At 41.6% G+C, this 22142-nt stretch overlaps 1 protein-coding gene across 1 annotated transcript; it reads left to right on the top strand.

Annotated features, from left to right (window-relative positions):
• The first annotated feature begins 12749 nt into the window (after positions 1 to 12749).
• LOC306914045 (uncharacterized protein) lies at positions 12750 to 20371 on the top strand. Its single transcript, XM_079490933.1, has 3 exons — positions 12750 to 12890; positions 17223 to 17508; positions 17719 to 20371. Exons 2-3 carry the CDS (start codon positions 17283 to 17285, stop codon positions 19002 to 19004), a joined length of 1512 nt encoding a protein of 503 aa, XP_079347059.1. The 5' UTR covers positions 12750 to 12890; positions 17223 to 17282; the 3' UTR covers positions 19005 to 20371.
• Positions 20372 to 22142: the final 1771 nt, after the last annotated feature.

Consider the following 22142-nt stretch of genomic DNA (forward strand, 5'->3'; position numbering starts at 1 on the left):
CATTCTTTCACCGAATGTAAAGAGGTCTGTGAAAGAAAAACTATTGTGGGCAATACACAGTTAAGAACTTGGTTTCAGAGGTACTGCTGGGATTTGAACCCAGGGTCTCCTGTTTACAAGACAGGCGCTTTCACCGCTAAGCCACAGTACCTGCCTACTAGCATGATGTTGTTGATGACCTGAGATTAAGAGTCTCATGCTCTACCGATTGAGCTTACGAGGCACACATACTATTTACACAGCTGCATTTTTTCACCAGAAGCATCTCTGGAAATCTAAGCATGCATGCAAAATTTAAATCAAATGTCAAGAGGTTCATGAAAGAAAAACTATTGTGGGCAATAAACAACATTACGAAACAGACACTTTCACCAGATAAGCCACAGTACCTGCCTAAAAGCCTGATGTTAGAGATAGATGTTATTCTCTGATAAAGTAAATGAGTTATTAAAGTTCTAAACACATTCTTTTCAACCTCCATGCTAGATTTTACATATGGAACAAGAAAAGTCTCCTTTGTGATTAGAACTGTAGCCAACAGCACAACCTAGTGGACACATTCAACCTGTAGAGAGCAGGCCATGACACATTTTCTGCACTTTGTAGCATTTTTGCGTATAGTTGAACTTGACCTCATCTACAGATTGAAATGATCAGAGTCTAATGGTTTAGTGCACACTTCCGTATCATCAAATGGCAATTGGCTTCGCCCGATGTGGGGCTCGAACCCACGGCCCTGAGATTAAGAGTCTCATGCTCTACCGACTGAGCTAACCAGGCACGAGTAACATGTTCACAGCTGCATTCTTTCACCGAATGTAAAGAGGTCTGTGAAAGAAAAACTATTGTGGGCAATACACAATAGTTAAGAACTTGCTTTCGGAGGTAGGCTACTGCTGGGATTTGAACACAGGGTCTCCTGTTTACAAGACAGGCGCTTTCACCGCTAAGCCACAGTACCTACATACTAGCATGATTTTATTGATGACCTGAGATTAAGAGTCTCATGCTCTACCGACTGAGCTTACCAGGCACACATACTATTTACACAGCTGCATTATTTCACCAGAAGCATCTCTGGAAATCTAAGCATGCATGCAAAATTTCAATCAAATGTCAAGAGGTTCATGAAAGAAAAACTATTGTGGGCAATAAACAACATTGCTAGGAACTTGCTTTCTGAGTTACTGCTGGGATTTGAACCCAGGGTCTCCTGTTTACGAAACAGGCGCTTTCACCAGCTAAGCCACAGTACCTGCCTAAAAGCCTGATGTTAGAGATAGAAGATGTTATTCTCTGATAAAGTAAATGAGTTATTAAAGTTCTAAACACATTCATATTTCAACCTGCATGCTATATTTTACATATGGAACAAGAAAAGTCTCCATTGTGATTAAAACTGTAGCCAACAGCACAACCTAGTGGACACATTCAACCTGTAGAGAGCAGGGCATGACACATTTTTTGCACTTTGTAGCATATTTGCGTATAGTTGAACTGGACCTCATCTACAGATTGAAATGATCAGAGTCTAATAGTTTAGTGCACACTTCCGTATCATCAAAATGACAATTGGCTTCGCCCAATGTGGGACTCGAACGCACAACCCTGAGATTAAGAGTCTCATGCTCTACCGACTGAGCTAACCAGGCACGAGTACCATGTTCACAGCTGCATTCTTTCACCGAATGTAAAGAGGTCTGTGAAAGAAAAACTATTGTGGGCAATACACAGTTAAGAACTTGGTTTCAGAGGTACTGCTGGGATTTGAACCCAGGGTCTCCTGTTTACAAGACAGGCGCTTTCACCGCTAAGCCACAGTACCTGCCTACTAGCATGATGTTGTTGATGACCTGAGATTAAGAGTCTCATGCTCTACCGATTGAGCTTACGAGGCACACATACTATTTACACAGCTGCATTTTTTCACCAGAAGCATCTCTGGAAATCTAAGCATGCATGCAAAATTTAAATCAAATGTCAAGAGGTTCATGAAAGAAAAACTATTGTGGGCAATAAACAACATTACGAAACAGACACTTTCACCAGATAAGCCACAGTACCTGCCTAAAAGCCTGATGTTAGAGATAGATGTTATTCTCTGATAAAGTAAATGAGTTATTAAAGTTCTAAACACATTCTTTTCAACCTCCATGCTAGATTTTACATATGGAACAAGAAAAGTCTCCTTTGTGATTAGAACTGTAGCCAACAGCACAACCTAGTGGACACATTCAACCTGTAGAGAGCAGGCCATGACACATTTTCTGCACTTTGTAGCATTTTTGCGTATAGTTGAACTTGACCTCATCTACAGATTGAAATGATCAGAGTCTAATGGTTTAGTGCACACTTCCGTATCATCAAATGGCAATTGGCTTCGCCCGATGTGGGGCTCGAACCCACGGCCCTGAGATTAAGAGTCTCATGCTCTACCGACTGAGCTAACCAGGCACGAGTAACATGTTCACAGCTGCATTCTTTCACCGAATGTAAAGAGGTCTGTGAAAGAAAAACTATTGTGGGCAATACACAATAGTTAAGAACTTGCTTTCGGAGGTAGGCTACTGCTGGGATTTGAACACAGGGTCTCCTGTTTACAAGACAGGCGCTTTCACCGCTAAGCCACAGTACCTACATACTAGCATGATTTTATTGATGACCTGAGATTAAGAGTCTCATGCTCTACCGACTGAGCTTACCAGGCACACATACTATTTACACAGCTGCATTATTTCACCAGAAGCATCTCTGGAAATCTAAGCATGCATGCAAAATTTCAATCAAATGTCAAGAGGTTCATGAAAGAAAAACTATTGTGGGCAATAAACAACATTGCTAGGAACTTGCTTTCTGAGTTACTGCTGGGATTTGAACCCAGGGTCTCCTGTTTACGAAACAGGCGCTTTCACCAGCTAAGCCACAGTACCTGCCTAAAAGCCTGATGTTAGAGATAGAAGATGTTATTCTCTGATAAAGTAAATGAGTTATTAAAGTTCTAAACACATTTATATTTCAACCTGCATGCTATATTTTACATATGGAACAAGAAAAGTCTCCATTGTGATTAGAACTGTAGCCAACAGCACAACCTAGTGGACACATTCAACCTGTAGAGAGCAGGGCATGACACATTTTTTGCACTTTGTAGGATATTTGCGTATAGTTGAACTGGACCTCATCTACAGATTGAAATGATCAGAGTCTAATAGTTTAGTGCTCACTTCCGTATCATCAAATTGCAATTGGCTTTGCCCGATGTGGGGCTCGAACCCACGACCCTGAGATTAAGAGTCTCATGCTCTACCGACTGAGCTAACCAGGCACGAGTACCATGTTCTCAGCTGCATTCTTTCACTGAATGTAAAGAGGTCTGTGAAAGAAAAACTATTGTGGGCAATACACAGTTAAGAACTTGGTTTCAGAGGTACTGCTGGGATTTGAACCCAGGGTCTCCTGTTTACAAGACAGGCGCTTTCACCGCTAAGCCACAGTACCTACCTACTACCATGATGTTATTGATGACCTGAGATTAAGAGTTTCATGCTCTACCGACTGAGCTTACCAGGCACACATACTATTTACACAGCTGCATTATTTCACCAGAAGCATCTCTGGAAATCTAAGCATGCATGCAAAATTTAAATCAAATGTCAAGAGGTTCATGAAAGAAAAACTATTGTGGGCAATAAACAACATTGCTAGGAACTTGCTTTGTGAGTTACTGCTGGGATTTGAACCCAGGGTCTCCTGTTTACGAAACAGGCGCTTTCACCAGCTAAGCCACAGTACCTGCCCAAAAGTCTGATGTTAGAGATAGAAGATGTTATTCCCTGATAAAGTAAATGAGTTATTAAAGTTCTAAACACATTCATATTTCAACCTGCATGCTATATTTTACATATGGAACAAGAAAAGTCTCCATTGTGATTAGAACTGTAGCCAACAGCACAACCTAGTGGACACATTCAACCTGTAGAGAGCAGGGCATGACACATTTTTTGCACTTTGTAGGATATTTGCGTATAGTTGAACTGGACCTCATCTACAGATTGAAATGATCAGAGTCTAATAGTTTAGTGCTCACTTCCGTATCATCAAAATGCAATTGGCTTCGCCCGATGTGGGGCTCGAACGCACGACCCTGAGATTAAGAGTCTCATGCTCTACCGACTGAGCTAACCAGGCACGAGTACCATGTTCACAGCTGCATTCTTTCACCGAATGTAAAGAGGTCTGTGAAAGAAAAACTATTGTGGGCAATACACAGTTAAGAACTTGGTTTCAGAGGTACTGCTGGGATTTGAACCCAGGGTCTCCTGTTTACAAGACAGGCGCTTTCACCGCTAAACCACAGTACCTGCCTACTAGCATGATGTTATTGATGACCTGAGATTAAGAGTCTCATGCTCTACCGACTGAGCTTACGAGGCACACATACTATTTACACAGCTGCATTTTTTCACCAGAAGCATCTCTGGAAATCTAAGCATGCATGCAAAATTTCAATCAAATGTCAAGAGGTTCATGAAAGAAAAACTATTGTGGGCAATAAACAACATTGCTAGGAACTTGCTTTCTGAGGTACTGCTGGGATATGAACCCAGGGTCTCCTGTTTACGAAACAGGCGATTTCACCAGCTAAGCCACAGTACCTGCCCAAAAGCCTGATGTAAGAGATAGAAGATGTTATTCTCTGAAAAAGTAAATGAGTTATTACAGTTTTAAACACATTAATATTTCAACCTGCATGCTATATTTTACATATGGAACAAGACAAGTCTCCATTGTGATTAGAACTGTAGCCAACAGCACAACCTAGTGGACACATTCAACCTGTAGAGAGCAGGGCATGACACATTTTTTGCACTTTGTAGCATATTTGCGTATAGTTGAACTGGACCTCATCTACAGATTGAAATGATCAGAGTCTAATAGTTTAGTGCACACTTCCGTATCATCAAATGGCAATTGGCTTCGCCCAATGTGGGACTCGAACGCACGACCCTGAGATTAAGAGTCTGATGCTCTACCGACTGAGCTAACCAGGCACGAGTACCATGTTCACAGCTGCATTCTTTCACCGAATGTAAAGAGGTCTGTGAAAGAAAAACTATTGTGGGCAATACACAGTTAAGAACTTGGTTTCAGAGGTACTTCTGGGATTTGAACCGAGGGTCTTCTGTTTACAAGACAGGCGCTTTCACCGCTAAGCCACAGTAGCTGCCTACTAGCATGATGTTATTGATGACCTGAGATTAAGAGTCTCATGCTCTACCGACAGCTTACGAGGCACACATACTATTTACACAGCTGCATTTTTTCACCAGAAGCATCTCTGGAAATCTAAGCATGCATGCAAAATTTCAATCAAATGTCAAGAGGTTCATGAAAGAAAAACTATTGTGGGCAATAAACAACATTGCTAGGAACTTGCTTTCTGAGGTACTGCTGGGATATGAACCCAGGGTCTCCTGTTTACGAAACAGGCGATTTCACCAGCTAAGCCACAGTACCTGCCCAAAAGCCTGATGTAAGAGATAGAAGATGTTATTCTCTGAAAAAGTAAATGAGTTATTACAGTTTTAAACACATTAATATTTCAACCTGCATGCTATATTTTACATATGGAACAAGACAAGTCTCCATTGTGATTAGAACTGTAGCCAACAGCACAACCTAGTGGACACATTCAACCTGTAGAGAGCAGGGCATGACACATTTTTTGCACTTTGTAGCATATTTGCGTATAGTTGAACTGGACCTCATCTACAGATTGAAATGATCAGAGTCTAATAGTTTAGTGCACACTTCCGTATCATCAAATGGCAATTGGCTTCGCCCAATGTGGGGCTCGAACGCACGACCCTGAGATTAAGAGTCTGATGCTCTACCGACTGAGCTAACCAGGCACGAGTACCATGTTCACAGCTGCATTCTTTCACCGAATGTAAAGAGGTCTGTGAAAGAAAAACTATTGTGGGCAATACACAGTTAAGAACTTGGTTTCAGAGGTACTGCTGGGATTTGAACCGAGGGTCTTCTGTTTACAAGACAGGCGCTTTCACCGCTAAGCCACAGTAGCTGCCTACTAGCATGATGTTATTGATGACCTGAGATTAAGAGTCTCATGCTCTACCGACTGAGCTTACGAGGCACACATACTATTTACACAGCTGCATTTTTTCACCAGAAGCATCTCTGGAAATCTAAGCATGCATGCAAAATTTCAATCAAATGTCAAGAGGTTCATGAAAGAAAAACTATTGTGGGCAATAAACAACATTGCTAGGAACTTGCTTTCTGAGGTACTGCTGGGATATGAACCCAGGGTCTCCTGTTTACGAAACAGGCGATTTCACCAGCTAAGCCACAGTACCTGCCCAAAAGCCTGATGTAAGAGATAGAATATGTTATTCTCTGAAAAAGTAAATGAGTTATTACAGTTTTAAACACATTAATATTTCAACCTGCATGCTATATTTTACATATGGAACAAGACAAGTCTCCATTGTGATTAGAACTGTAGCCAACAGCACAACCTAGTGGACACATTCAACCTGTAGAGAGCAGGGCATGACACATTTTTTGCACTTTGTAGCATATTTGCGTATAGTTGAACTGGACCTCATCTACAGATTGAAATGATCGGAGTCTAATAGTTTAGTGCACACTTCCGTATCATCAAATGGCAATTGGCTTCGACCAATGTGGGACTCGAACGCACGACCCTGAGATTAAGAGTCTGATGCTCTACCGACTGAGCTAACCAGGCACGAGTACCATGTTCACAGCTGCATTCTTTCACCGAATGTAAAGAGGTCTGTGAAAGAAAAACTATTGTGGGCAATACACAGTTAAGAACTTGGTTTCAGAGGTACTGCTGGGATTTGAACCGAGGGTCTTCTGTTTACAAGACAGGCGCTTTCACCGCTAAGCCACAGTAGCTGCCTACTAGCATGATGTTATTGATGACCTGAGACTAAGAGTCTCATGCTCTACCGACTGAGCTTACGAGGCACACATACTATTTACACAGCTGCATTTTTTCACCAGAAGCATCTCTGGAAATCTAAGCATGCATGCAAAATTTAAATCAAATGTCAAGAGGTTCATGAAAGAAAAACTATTGTGGGCAATAAACAACATTGCTAGGAACTTGCTTTCTGAGGTACTGCTGGGATATGAACCCAGGGTCTCCTGTTTACGAAACAGGCGATTTCACCAGCTAAGCCACAGTACCTGCCCAAAAGCCTGATGTAAGAGATAGAAGATGTTATTCTCTGAAAAAGTAAATGAGTTATTACAGTTTTAAACACATTAATATTTCAACCTGCATGCTATATTTTACATATGGAACAAGACAAGTCTCCATTGTGATTAGAACTGTAGCCAACAGCACAACCTAGTGGACACATTCAACCTGTAGAGAGCAGGGCATGACACATTTTTTGCACTTTGTAGCATATTTGCGTATAGTTGAACTGGACCTCATCTACAGATTGAAATGATCGGAGTCTAATAGTTTAGTGCACACTTCCGTATCATCAAATGGCAATCGGCTTCGACCAATGTGGGACTCGAACGCACGACCCTGAGATTAAGAGTCTGATGCTCTACCGACTGAGCTAACCAGGCACGAGTACCATGTTCACAGCTGCATTCTTTCACCGAATGTAAAGAGGTCTGTGAAAGAAAAACTATTGTGGGCAATACACAGTTAAGAACTTGGTTTCAGAGGTACTGCTGGGATTTGAACCGAGGGTCTTCTGTTTACAAGACAGGCGCTTTCACCGCTAAGCCACAGTAGCTGCCTACTAGCATGATGTTATTGATGACCTGAGACTAAGAGTCTCATGCTCTACCGACTGAGCTTACGAGGCACACATACTATTTACACAGCTGCATTTTTTCACCAGAAGCATCTCTGGAAATCTAAGCATGCATGCAAAATTTAAATCAAATGTCAAGAGGTTCATGAAAGAAAAACTATTGTGGGCAATAAACAACATTGCTAGGAACAAGCTTTCTGAGGTACTGCTGGGATTTGAACCCAGGGTCTCCTGTTTACGAAACAGACACTTTCACCAGATAAGCCACAGTACCTGCCTAAAAGCCTGATGTTAGAGATAGATGTTATTCTCTGATAAAGTAAATGAGTTATTAAAGTTCTAAACACATTATTTTCAACCTCCATGCTAGATTTTACATATGGAACAAGAAAAGTCTCCTTTGTGATAGAACTGTAGCCAACAGCACAACCTAGTGGACACATTCAACCTGTAGAGAGCAGGCCATGACACATTTTCTGCACTTTGTAGCATTTTTGCGTATAGTTGAACTTGACCTCATCTACAGATTGAAATGATCAGAGTCTAATAGTTTAGTGAACACTTCCGTATCATCAAAAGGCAATAGGCTTCGCCCGATGTGGGGCTCGAACCCACGACCCCGAGATTAAGAGTCTCATGCTCTACCGACTGAGCTAACCAGGCACGAGTAACATGTTCACAGCTGCATTCTTTCACCGAATGTAAAGAGGTCTGTGAAAGAAAAACTATTGTGGGCAATACACAATAGTTAAGAACTTGCTTTCGGAGGTAGGCTACTGCTGGGATTTGAACGCAGGGTCTCCTGTTTACAAGACAGGCGCTTTCACCGCTAAGCCACAGTACCTACCTACTAGCATGATGTTATTGATGACCTGAGATTAAGAGTCTCATGCTCTACCGACTGAGCTTACCAGGCACACATACTATTTACACAGCTGCATTATTTCACCAGAAGCATCTCTGGAAATCTATGCATGCATGCAAAATTTCAATCAAATGTCAAGAGGTTCATGAAAGAAAAACTATTGTGGGCAATAAACAACATTGCTAGGAACTTGCTTTCTGAGGTACTGCTGGGATTTGAACCCAGGGTCTCCTGTTTACGAAACAGGCGCTTTCACCAGCTAAGCCACAGTACCTGCCTAAAAGCCTGAAGTTAGAGATAGAAGATGTTATTCTCTGATAAAGTAAATGAGTTATTAAAGTTCTAAACACATTCATATTTCACTAATTTTACTTCCCATTGAGGTCCCCTTACGTTGAATGTAGTAGGAATCCTGAAACATGAAAACGTTTTTCTTTATTTCTGCCAGGTCTCTAATACACTTTGTGCTGGGTAAGACCTCCGGAGCTCTTTGACTGAGAAAGTGTGTCAGAGCTTCTAGGCTCCCTTCATGGTCAACATTGGTGAATAAGCTTTCTAATGTAACCAGCATGTAGTCCTCCTGATCTAAATCTTGAATAGATTTCAAAATGTCGATCATGTCCATTGAATCACGTACAAAAGAAGGTAAAGAGGTGGTAAAAGGTTTTAAAAAGAAATCAACAAAACTAGACATTTTCTCAGTGACTGAGTCAATGGCTGAGACAATCGGTCTCCCCGGTGGGGAGAAGAACAAATGTTTTTAAGCAATGTTTTTAATTTTATGATGTATTCTATGTAAATTGTGTATATATATAAGTATATTTTGTATACTGTCAGAATTCTGGCTCCTCAGGAGTAATGGGACTCACCTGTGTTTTGCGGGGGTGGCACATAACGGGGGGGAGGGACTCAATCTGAGGGAACTGGATAAAAGTGATGAAACATGTGTGCATCTGTGTACTGACCTGACTAAGATCTGTCAAGATCGAAACGTTGTCGTTTATTTATTTATTTTTTATTTCTGAGTTTCTGGGTCTTACAACAGACACCCTCCTCCTGACCCAACCATGGCTGATCAGACCCCGGCCTGTGTCCAAGTGGCATGCTACACTACAGCCCACACTGTCTGTCCTGTGTCCAAGTGGCATGCTGCACTACAGCCACCACTGTTTGTCCTGTGTCGAAAGTAAAAAAATAAAAAAATAAAAAAGTTTTCCCCATAATATGTTTTGCTCTATGTGTGCGTGTGTACAGAATTCAAACTGTAACATATTGATTATTGTCACGGACAGAAGTCATTATTTCCCTTTGCATATATGCACCGGAGCGCACTCGCCTATTAGTTTGCATTGCATTCAGAACGCGGCCTTAATAGTGTCCCACTATTGACTGGCTGAATTTGAAGTTTGAACTGCGCTGTGTCAGAGAAGTAACAGATAGAAGCGCGCAAACTTTATCCCCAAACGATATCCCCCTCACCTCCGTGCTGGAAATAAAACGTCTGGGTTTCCGAGGCTACCGCTACATCCGTGCTGACGCGCGGGGCACATGAACCTCTCCGTCTCCGGTCAGTGCGGGTTGTTGTTTATTTGCATGGCTCAGAAAATAAGTAACAAACTAACATGAGAACGTTATTGCGTTGTTGGAGGAGGAGGAGGAGGAGGAGAAGGTTCACGTGGAAGGTAATGCAGATTGTATTCCGAAACTGCTGCTGGCTGCTGTGATGATAATATGTCTTCTATATTGTGTTCTGAAGGTCGGGCTGACTGCCACTAGTGTTAATGTTATTTTGTATTGTGTTCTCGGGCCGCTGCGCTGCGCGCTGCTGCTGGCGCTGTGTGCCAATGATGCCCCCTCTCCTGTTGTGTTCTTTTCTGGTCTGTGTACCAGTGTGCGACGCTGGCACGTGCAGAGGCGGGGGCTAGGGGGGCTTGAGCACCTGCCCTTTTGCAGAAAGTGCCCTTTCTCTTTTTTTTTTTTTATTATTATTATTTCATTTTCGAGGGAAAGGGCAAAACAAAGTTTTATTATTATTTTTTTTTAAAAGGTCTTGTGTGGGGGGCAATAACGGCTTGTGTGGGGGGCAAATAAGGGCTTGTGTGGGGGGCAAATAAGGGCTTGTGTGGGGGGAAAATAAGGGCTTGTGTGGGGGGCAAATAAGGGCTTGTGTGGGGGCCAATAAGTGCCATTGGCCCTTCAAGACGAACATTTGACAAGTAATGATAAATGCCACTATCATAATGAATTATCTTTTAATCTGCCATCAGTCAGTTTTAGTTTCAGACTAATGACAACATATTTCTTATTTTACTGTCCAATGACATGAAATGGCACAAGGGAAGGACTCCACAAAAAGACCACCCCCAAAAATCGGCGCACGCTACGCGCGCCCACACATGTGCCCTTTTTTGGAGTTTGAGCCCCTGCCCCCCTAGTGCTCTCTGCACGGCCCTGGCGACGCACACACTGTTTAGTATTTACTATTATAGTTTTATGTTTTGATAATCAGCGCTTTGCCATATAGATGATACACACTGTGCCATATTGCCTTGGAGAGGCCACTGTGTGCGCAGTGCTTTGTTTGACAGGCGCACCTCCACCCGCCCCTGTTAAGGCTGCCCCCCCCGTCATAAAACGATAAATCGACTCAACTTCGACTTTACTGTCTGACAAGTCGATTTGGAGAAATCTCAAGTCGTTAATGCCCTACTACACTACAGCCGCCACTGTCTCTGTCCTGTGTCCAAGTGCCATGCTACACTACAGCCCCCACTGTCTATGTCCTGTGTCCAAGTGGCATCAGCTTCGGTACAACCCCAGCTATACAGCAGAGGACAGAATGGAAAGAGCTGGATTAGCTGGAGTTGGAATAAAGGGAATATTGGTGTAATGTATTCGCTATCATACAATTCCTATGATGGATAGGATTATTTTTTATTTTTTTATTCGCACATTTTTTATTCGGGTGAGATTTAGAAAACCCTGTGGGGATTTATAAGGTTAATCTAATTTAACAAAATAAATCATAAAAATCAAACAACAACAATGGATACACAGTAGGCCTATAAATGAAAAAGTAAAAATACACATTAGTAGAAATGTAAAGTGTATGTGTAGTGTTTGTGGAAGAGACTGACATTGAATTGTTAGATGCGATTCATCAAATGGTTTTAAGTTTATTTTTTAAAATTATTTAGTGAAGATAGACTTTGATGACATCACAGTATAGAACATATAAGTGGGCGTGGTTTTCTGGACCCACTGAAAGAAACCGACCATTCATTTTTTCCCAAAAAATATTTATACATTTATTTAAAAAATATACTTAGTATTCAAATATTTATATCAATTATTTTAAGCCTAGAATCAAGCCTTCCAGGATCCTGGTGAATCATGACCATAAAACCTCTGATTCTGTGAATAAATGAAAATGAAAGACCCTAAACAAAGAGTATTTATTAAATGTAGTAAATCATATAATTAAATATGCAATCTTGTTGTTTGTTTGTTTTCTCACAGAATCAGAGGTGTTATGGTCATGACTCACCAGGATCCTGGATGGATTGATTCTAGGCTTAGAATAATTGATAGGCTATACATATTTTAGTAAATCTCTATGGGAGAGTTTTCAGCTCTATAGCTGTTCCATAGCTGCTCCCCACTGTGTTACACTGTACCATGCCCCCCCTTAGTGACCGTTTATGGTACGTGCACCGTGCACGCTCCACGTTCCAGCAGGGCAGAGCCACAGAGAGAGTTACGACATTGAGGGGGCAGAAAACAGCCTGGTCACGTGGTTCATGTTCTCGCGCGAGCCCATAGACTCCAATGCATTCCGTAAACTCCCGGGTGTCCCTTTTCAATAGAAGTCTATGTAGAAGAGCCGCCATTGGACTGAAGCCCCGTGACGTGAACTGGTGAACAGAGTTGTCATAACTCTGTCTCACTTTATATGGCTCTGCAGCAGCAGGGCTAGTGCGCATGCGCACAGCCCTTGCACAGTAGGCCTATGTGCGTTCACTTCACACACAGCAGGCCTATGTGCGTTCACTTCACACACAGCTAGCTGTTAGCCTGTTAGCAGTGTGGTTAGAAAACACTTTAATAATAATAATAATAATACTAATAGTAAAAGTTTGAAACGGTTTGAAAACAGTGTGGTCGTTAAGCAGCTCAACCCTGAAACACAGCAGGTAAGATGAACTGATTCACCTTGTTTTTACTACATTTATCCTTTATATTATTGACTCAACTTTTAACATGGAACAACACGACGAGTATTTCTCTCATATCTGCTTGTTAGTTATACATTATCCTAAACAAGCAGTAGTTAATACTAGCAGCAGTAATAATATTGTAACTTGTTATAAACAAGCAGTAGTTAATACTAGCAGCAGTAATGATATTGTAACTGGCGCAAGCCCTAGATGTTTCCCCTTTTACCTCCTTTTATGATGATTTCCTGTTTTTGGTTACTATATAGAAGTGTATCTCTGTACGTCTCTACATGTTCTGATGAATTGAAAAGGGTGGACCCGATTGTAAACAAGTAATGCCTTGCATTGAGTTGTACTTGAAATGTAGCCTACTGTAATTCTGCAAACTGTTAAAGGACCCCTTCACCACTTTTCAACCTATCTTCATATAATAGGTCCTCACTAATAATCGTGATAAAATGAAAATATTTTTCTACTCAGTCTGTGCCTCATAGTAGGACTGTGGGCAGTTCAGAAACCATCCTCCAGTGACATCATCATTAGGCAGATAATTTTTTAACCCATTTAGGCCTGAGGCCGATTCTAAAAACGCCTCTATATCCTGACCTAAGTTTTCTGAAAAACTTCAAATATTCATATAGCAGCATCAATTTTTTTTTACATTTTTGAATACTGTACAGAACCCCAAAATGGGTTCCCGGCCTGAGGGGGTAAAACACCAAAAGGGGTTCCTGCCCACAAGATTTTTTTTAACAAAAATGTTTAGATTTGTATTATCGTGATAACCATAGCTTCCATTTTCGCTTCAATCAATCAGTCTGTTATAAATGTGATCCTAAATAAGCAGTAGTTAATACTAGCAGCAGTACTAATATTGTAACTTGTTGGGGGGGCAATTTCTTAAATGCTGTTGGTAGGGCGTTCCACATTTAGTGGCATAGGAGCAAAATTAATTTAATCCATTGTTTTAGCCTAATCTGGGTTGCATGTGGTTTGTTGAACTCCCTCTGGTGTTGAGATTGTGGACTTCATTTAAATTAAGGAAGTATTTCGACAGATACATGGGTATCTTAAGGTGGTAGTGAAGGTAGTGAATCTTGTAGGCCAGGCCCATTGCAAAATGCTGTACTCTTTCGTCAATTTAAGCCATTCCAGCGGCAGGCCTATGAAAATGGGCAGGGGTGATGTGGGTTCGGGGAGTGAGACCAAGTAGTAGCCTTACCAGTTTTTTTTGGGAAGTATGGAGCCTTGTTTTAAGGGCCTTTGAGGTGCTGTGGTACCAAGAGGTGCAGAGTTAATTATTTCGCTGCTATCTACGTTTATAAATGTAGCTAGGCTAATGGTACCTACTGGTGCTATCTACGCGTATGTTCGTAGACAACCGTTTACTCCATATATGAACGCTCCGTCCGTCTGTTTACCTTTTAGCATTGCTCCGGCTAATATGGAGCTCCTCCTTCCCCATCAGCGATGGGATTTTTAAATCCAGCTCCTTTGAGCCTCCATTATAACCTGCTTTTCAAAGCGCTGTATCTCCAAAGGTTCGAGAGCTGTCCATGGTGGGCCGCCGTGCACCCGACGATCGTAAATCATGTATCGTGTATAGGAATCTTGTTCTTTGGTTGAGTTTTTTTTACATTGGTGGCCATTTTATCACAGGAAACATTAGCCTCCAGGATGGAACCTAGGTAGGTAATTTCATCTTTCTGTGTGATAATATTGTCACCCACTCTAACCAAGAAGCCATCTGCCTTGTTGAGATTACTATTTGATCCAAAGAGAATGGATTCAGTTTTTCCCAGGTGTAATGAGAGTTTGTTATCAGCAAGCCAGGTGCAGATTCTACCGAGTTCAGAGCTGAGCTGAAGGCCTTTTCAAGCTGCAGTTTGTCAAAGGTGCAAATGTAGTTTGTAAATGAGCAGGATTTGTACTCCTGGAGAGAGAGTATGTTTTGCACTCCGTCCGTGTGTGTGTCCGTCCGTCCGTCTGTCCGTTACCAGCTAATCTCCAGCACCGTTAACCTGGTCGATGCCAAACTTTGCACACACATTTTCCAGAACGGCCTATTATAGCGCCACCAGGAGGCCACAACCTGACCTGGCTTGGTGGAGACCTGTGCACTTTTTCTAGTTTAATTATTTGTTCGACTTCTCCTGGTGCGAGTTGACTTGTGACAATGAAGTCAACTTGTTGAGAAGTCGACTTTGGTTACTGTCCTATTGTGTTGTGGTGCCATTGAAATGTAACCCTAACACCAGGCACGCAGAAGAAGGGGGGGGGGGGGCTAGGGGGGCTAGGGGGGCTTGAGCACCTGCCCTTTCCCTAAAAAAAAAAAAAAAAAAAAGTTAAATAAGGGCTTGTATGGGGGGCCAATAAGGGCTTGTGTGGGGGGGGCAATAAGGGCTTGTGGTGGGGGGGCAATAAGGGCTTGTGTGGGGGGGGGGGCAATAAGGGCTTGTGTGGGGGGGAAATAAGGGCTTGTGTGGGGGGGCAATAAGGGCTTGTGTGGGGGGCCAATAAGGGCTTGTGTGGGGGGCAAATAAGGGCTTATGTGTGGGGGGCCAATAAGGGCTTGTGTGGGGGGCCAATAAGTGCCATTGGCCCTTCACGACAAACATTTGACAAGTAATGATAATTCCACTATCATAATGAATTATCTTTTAATCTGCCATCAGACAGTTTTAGTTTCAGACCAATGACATGAAATGGCACAAGGGACGGACGGACTCCACAAAAAGACCACCCCAAAAATCGCTGCGCGCTGTGCGCGCGCACACATGTGCCCTTTTCTGGAGTTTGAGCCCCTGCCCCCTCAGTGCTCTCTGCACGGCCCTGCCTAACACACACCATTGAAATGCAACCCTAACACACACCATTGTAACACATCTTAACACGGTATTGGTTTCCACACGCACATCCCACTCACACACTTGGAATCCTGAATTAAAAAATGAGAGTTGGGCTAACACCACTAGTAGTCTGGCAGCCAACAGGCTTCTTTTGTTTAAAGCGGGAAATTTATATTGTTTTTGGTTTTTGTTTTTTTTGCCTGAATTATTGTTTATATGCATACATTCATGAGTCGACTTGCTGACCGGCTGACGGTAATGAGCAATTGTTTTGTATAGGAGGATATATGTGACCATACCATTAACAACCTATATAAGGCAAGGATTCATCCATTCCATCCACAAAAACACTCCTTGGGCTAAAAACGGCAATAGCCACTTGTCCAAATGTGCCCGAAATGTGCTGACCTCATCACATTTATGATGACGGCTATGGCCGTTTTTAGCCCAATGAGTGTTTTTTGTGCAAAACTAATGCTTGGAATGGATTCAGAATCATGACAACCCCCTAGTTTGACACATCACATGCTACTTAAAACTTAGTCCACCATTGCCGGCGTAGATCAACGGCAATTGGTCTTTTATAGTGCTTTTGATTGATCAAGTCATAATGCTACTCACGTTAGCATCGGGTTGCTCATTGTCGTTTCTTTGCTGCTTGTTTTCTCCAAAAAATAGTCCAAAGTTGTTGTTTTAGTCCAATCCGCCCAACGTTCAGATAGTGATTTCTGATCGCATCGCGCAAGCCATATTACCGCATGTGGTGAAAACTAAGACATGTCGGCTGCTGCTCGTAAAACTTGTTGCTCGTTGTATTGGGCTGTGTGGGCCGGAAGTAGTTGGCGCTTATTCACAGATATTGCCTGGCTGCCTGCAGTAATTTCACATGGACACCAGGGGGGCGATGAAATTGTTAACATTATGGTAATTGTTAGGGTCTGGCCGAGCCTCGGGCCGACCCAGTTAGGGTAGGGTAGGGCCGGGGTTTGATTCTGTTTCTTGTTCCTATTCCTTGTCCCAGATGGCATTTTTGGTCCAAACAAGGTTTATTCCACGGCCCAGAGCCTGCGCTGTGATGCGCCTCCATTATGCTTTAGCATCAAACATGGAATGATGATGCATCGTCACACACACTAACATAACTTCCGGTCTGGGTTTTTTGCTCTTCAAAATAAGAGTTAAACAGGGAAAAATGATGGCGTGAATTATATCACAAGTTATCAATTAATGCTGGCGGCCTAATCGTTAAAGCATAATGAAATGTTCACATTTTGCCGTATATAGGTAATGGTATGGTCACATATAAAAACCTTATAAACTCATTATAGACTCATTAATTTATGTAAGTATATAGGCAATATTTTAGGCCAACGATATAACACATTTCACACTCCACACCCCCGGCTGCCGGACTATAGGTCTGCAGTTATTAAGTCCTTCCTTATTCACTTGATTTCAGACCGGAGTCCAGACTGCAGGTGAAGACGAACTCTCCAGACTCATAATAACTACAATACCCATGATGCATCACTCCCCGGTGAAGATGAACTCTCCAGACTCAGCCAGGGACGTTTCTATTAAACAGGAAGCTGAAGACATGTCTATTAAACAGGAAGCTGAAGATGTTTCTATTAAACAGGAAGCTGAAGACGTTTCTATTAAACAGGAAGATGAAGACGTTTCTATTGAACAGGAAGCTGAAGACGTTTCTATTAAACAGGAAGCTGAAGACCAGCCACACCTCAGTAAGTTTCATGTGAAAGAAAATATTGTTCCTGAGGAAACAATGTATTTTGCTAAAATCTTTCAGAACAGTAATAACCTGTAGTTAGTAACGGTTTAGTCAATCTTATCTTGGTAGGTAATAGCTCATTTAGTACATGGAACATGGAAGAAGAATGGATTTACATTTTAGGAATCCAGTGTTGACCATCATGTTATGTTTCTGCTCCTAGACATCCTGCACATGGTTGTGTGTAAAGAGGAGGTTTCTCCTGAACAGGAGAGGAGCCCCAGTCTGCTCCATGAGGAACTTGAGCCTTCACACATTAAAGAAGAACAGGAGGAGCTTAAAAAGGAACAGGAGGAACTATTTCAAAGACCAGAGGAACCTGTTGGGTCAACGTTGACATTACTAGCAGTGAAAGGTGAAGAAGAAAATGATGATGATGATGAAGAAGAAGAACACATATTTTCCCACTGCTCTGAGATTGAAGTTGAACTTGAATCTGACACTGAAGTCACTGAAGACAGTGATGATTGGGAGGAGACCAGTAAAGACGATGATGACGAACGGCGTGACAAGAGTTTCAGTGACTCAGGTTCCCTGAAGAAGCACCAGTGTGTCCACACTGGAGAAAAACCTTTTAACTGTGAACATTGTGACAAGAGTTTCAGTCGTTCAAGTGCCCTAAAGACACACCTTCGTGTCCATACTGGAGAAAAACCTTTCCAATGTAAACATTGTGACAAGAGTTTCAGTGTGTCAGGTAAACTGAACAGACACCAGTATGTCCACACTGGAGAAAAACATTTCCAATGTAAACATTGTGACAAGAGTTTCAGACATTCAAGTTCCCTTTGTTCACACCTTCGTGTCCACACTGGAGAAAAACCTTTCCAATGTAAACATTGTGACAAGAGTTTCTTTGACTCATCTCTCCTGAAGCGTCACCTTCGTGTGCACACTGGAGAAAAACCTTTCCAATGTAAACATTGTGACAAGAGTTTTAGTGAATCAGGTTCCCTGAAAAAACACCAGTATGTCCACACTGGAGAAAAACCTTTCCAATGTAAACATTGTGACAAGAGTTTCAGAGACTCATCTCTCCTGAAGCGACACCTTCGTGTCCACACTGGAGAAAAACCTTTCCAATGTAAACATTGTGACAAGAGTTTCAGTCGGTCATCTCACCTGAAGACACACCAGAGTGTCCACACTGGAGAAAAACCTTTCCAATGTAAACATTGTGACAAGAGTTTCAACGTTTCAAGTAATCTGAATTCACACCTTCGTGTCCACACTGGAGACAAACCTTTCCAATGTAAACATTGTGACAAGAGTTTCAATAGTTCAAGTCATCTAAAGTCACACCTTCGTGTCCATACTGGAGAAAAACCTTTCCAATGTAAACATTGTGACAAGAGTTTCAACAGTTCAAGTCATCTGAAGAGCCACCTTCGTGTCCACAGTTCTCACAGGACAATAAAAAAGATGTCCACTTTAAACGGTGTGACCTAAGTTTAAATAACTCGGGTCACTTTGCTAAGACACCATTGCATTCACACCATGGGGTACAAAAAAGAAAGTGTCCATGTGTTCCTGTCTGTCTTGGATTATGGAGACGTAATCTATAGACATGCAGCAGCATCCACTCTTAAATCCCTAGACTCTGTTTATCACTCATCGATTAGATTTATTACGGGTGATAGCTATGGTACTCACCAATGTATCTTATATAACAAGGTTGGATGGTCCTCCCTGACAGAGAGACGGAAACTGCATTGGCACCTGTTCTTGTATAAAGCCATGCTTGGATATTGTCCTAAATACATCTCAACTTTTCTGAAGTACACCCACACCCGGTCAAGTAGTTTCCCCAAATTCAAGGTACCAAAAGTTAGCTCTGAACTTGCTTTTGGCTTCTGTGGCCCTAATACATGGAATTACCTGCAAACGACATAAACCCTTAAACCCTTGGTGAGCATACAGACCCCCACAATATGTAACTGTTTTTAGATAGTTTTGAAATTTGTCTTAGCTTTTTATTTGTAAACCTATGTAATTCACATGTATATCTTTTGTTTTTCTTTTCCTGATCTTCTGATGTATTGTGATGTTTTTTCTATATGATATTGTATTACTCGACGACACTGAAAATGAGTTTGATTACTCAGTGTAATTTCGAGAATAATCAAAACTTGAATGAATGAAAAATGAGCTCACTGGGAGGCTCAAATTAAACAGCTGTATGTTCGTAGGGAGGTCGATAGACAAGGACAATATTATGGATTATTATACTGCTCCTATATTTCAAAACAAATATGGCTAAATTCTTATTCTACAGCACGGCCACCCAGTCGTGGAATGCCCTGACCCCTTCCCTCAAAAATGCAGATCACTTACATATTTTAAAACAGGCCTGAAAGTCCACCTTTCAGCAGGCCCAATGAAGCGGAAATGATCACTTCTCCTTTAAACAGGTGACGCGCCCTCTCCTAACTTTCTCCCACTCTGTACATTTAGTGTTTTATTATTTCCTGTAATGATATATTTTGTTGTTGTTGTTATTGATAATATTGAATTATTGTTGAGGGGCGCCAGCTCCTCTTATTGGGCTTTGTCTTGAGGATAGAATTGTGAGGGCGGAAGAAGTGAAGACGGCAAAAATGATTGGCTGGAATGACATTTGTGATGATTTGATTGGCTGAGCATGGAATGGAATGTGATGTATGATCACACAAGTGTGATTTGTTCTGCTATTATAAATTGATTGCATAGGACCTGAATGGAAACAAGACCGCAAGGACTTTGTTTTTGTGTTCTCCCTTTTGGAATCAGTGTTTGACTGAACGCTGTTTTACATTTATGTCTAATAAACTATTCAATCAATCAATCCTGTCAATAGAGGCCTCCATTCTCCTGATCTTTTGTTTTTCTCCTCACGTTAAACCCTTAAAGGACAACTTTGGTTGTTTTTCAACCAAGGTTCATGTTTTAGTTTATTAGAGAAAGTAAAAGATGAGTGTTATATATATTTTAATTTGCTGATTTATTTAGTTTAAACACCTTTAGCATTTTTTGGCAGGGGGCAGGGGCATTCGAACAAGTGGGTAAATGTATTTGTTTTACCATATTGTACAGAGATTTCTTAATTTTTGCTTTCTATAGTCCTACTAGACCCCAGGAAATTACATCTGGCCACAAAAGATCACGGGATCTATTGAATGTGAAGAGGGAGGTGACAAACTGACATTCTGGAAAACAGTGAATTTTATTCCAAATACTATAGGGATTCACAGTTATTGAAATGTTAGACGAATATAAACAGCTTCTATGTAGTATTTTTATTTTAAAAGATCAGCTAATACCAATATTGCATTTTAAGGCCAACAACGGCCCATACCGATTTGATGACCGATTAACAATGTGTGTGAAAAATGTCTTGAATTAAAAAATAAAGTAAGTAAAACAATGTTGAGTGTTCAACAGTCTGGCTGAACCTCTACCTCAGGGGTTCTCAACCCGTGGGTCGCGACCCCTCGGGGGGTCGCCAAATTATTTTAGGGGGTCCCCAAATTATTTAAAAAAAAAAAAAAGGGGGTTTTTAAAATTTTATTTTCACGATTTTTCAAAAATAGCAGACCTACAAGCTCGTAGCGCGCCACTCGGTGGCGCGCTATGAGCTTGTAGATCTGCTATTTTTCAATAACTAAATTATAACAATGCTTAAAACACCATAAGGGGTTCCCGCCCAAAATGGTTTAAGGTTATTGTAGCAGTCAATTTATATTGGGGGTCGGGAGGGGGCGGGGCGGGGGTCCCGAGACATTGCCAAAGCATTTCCGGGGGTCCCCGGCCAAAAACGTTGAGAACCCCTGCTCTACCTAACCCAACTCCTGTCACATCTACTACACTTTGTTTGAAATCAAAGCCCAATATGTTTCTGTTTATTGCTGCTTTTTACTGAGGTTTATGGGTCTGTATTCAGTTTGCTTTTAATTTTATTCTTATTTTTCTATTCTAAACCAATAGTTTTGATTGTATTCAAATGTCCTTTTATTGTGAATGCATCACACTTTACATTGCTCTTAACCCATTTAGACCCCCATTTGAGAATATGTTGTTCCAGGGACCCCCCAGGAAAAAGATTTGAGTTAAAAACGTTCGCTGTGAAAGAATATATATTCAAAGATTTTCACCTAAAAAATAGCAGATCTACAAGCTTGTAGCGCAGCACTCGGTGCCACGCTACGAGCTTGTAGATCTGCTATTTTTCAATAGCTAAAGTATAACATAATGTTTAAAACACCAAAAGGGGTTCCCGCCCAGATGTTGTGTGTGTAAAGCACATTGCCTTCCTTGTTGAAATGTACAAATAAACATGCTTACTCTAACGGGCAAAGCAGTGCTGTAACTTCATTACACTGTTTAGTAAATCAATTCATAAATACAAATATTATTATTATTAGACAATGAATCAATTTGTATATTTATTCAAGAGTACATTTGCCTTTTATGATCAAATGGAATAACATAGCCTGGGCCATGGCTCAATGGTACAGGCACCTTGGCTGGTAATCCCCTGGCAGTGTGCGACGGGTTCGACTCCCGATCCTGACGGCCTTTAATGCATGTCTTCCCCCCATCTCTCTCCCC

Source organism: Electrona antarctica, assembly GCF_951216825.1.
Source record: "Electrona antarctica genome assembly, chromosome: 21".
Taxonomy (NCBI): Eukaryota; Metazoa; Chordata; class Actinopteri; order Myctophiformes; family Myctophidae; genus Electrona; species Electrona antarctica.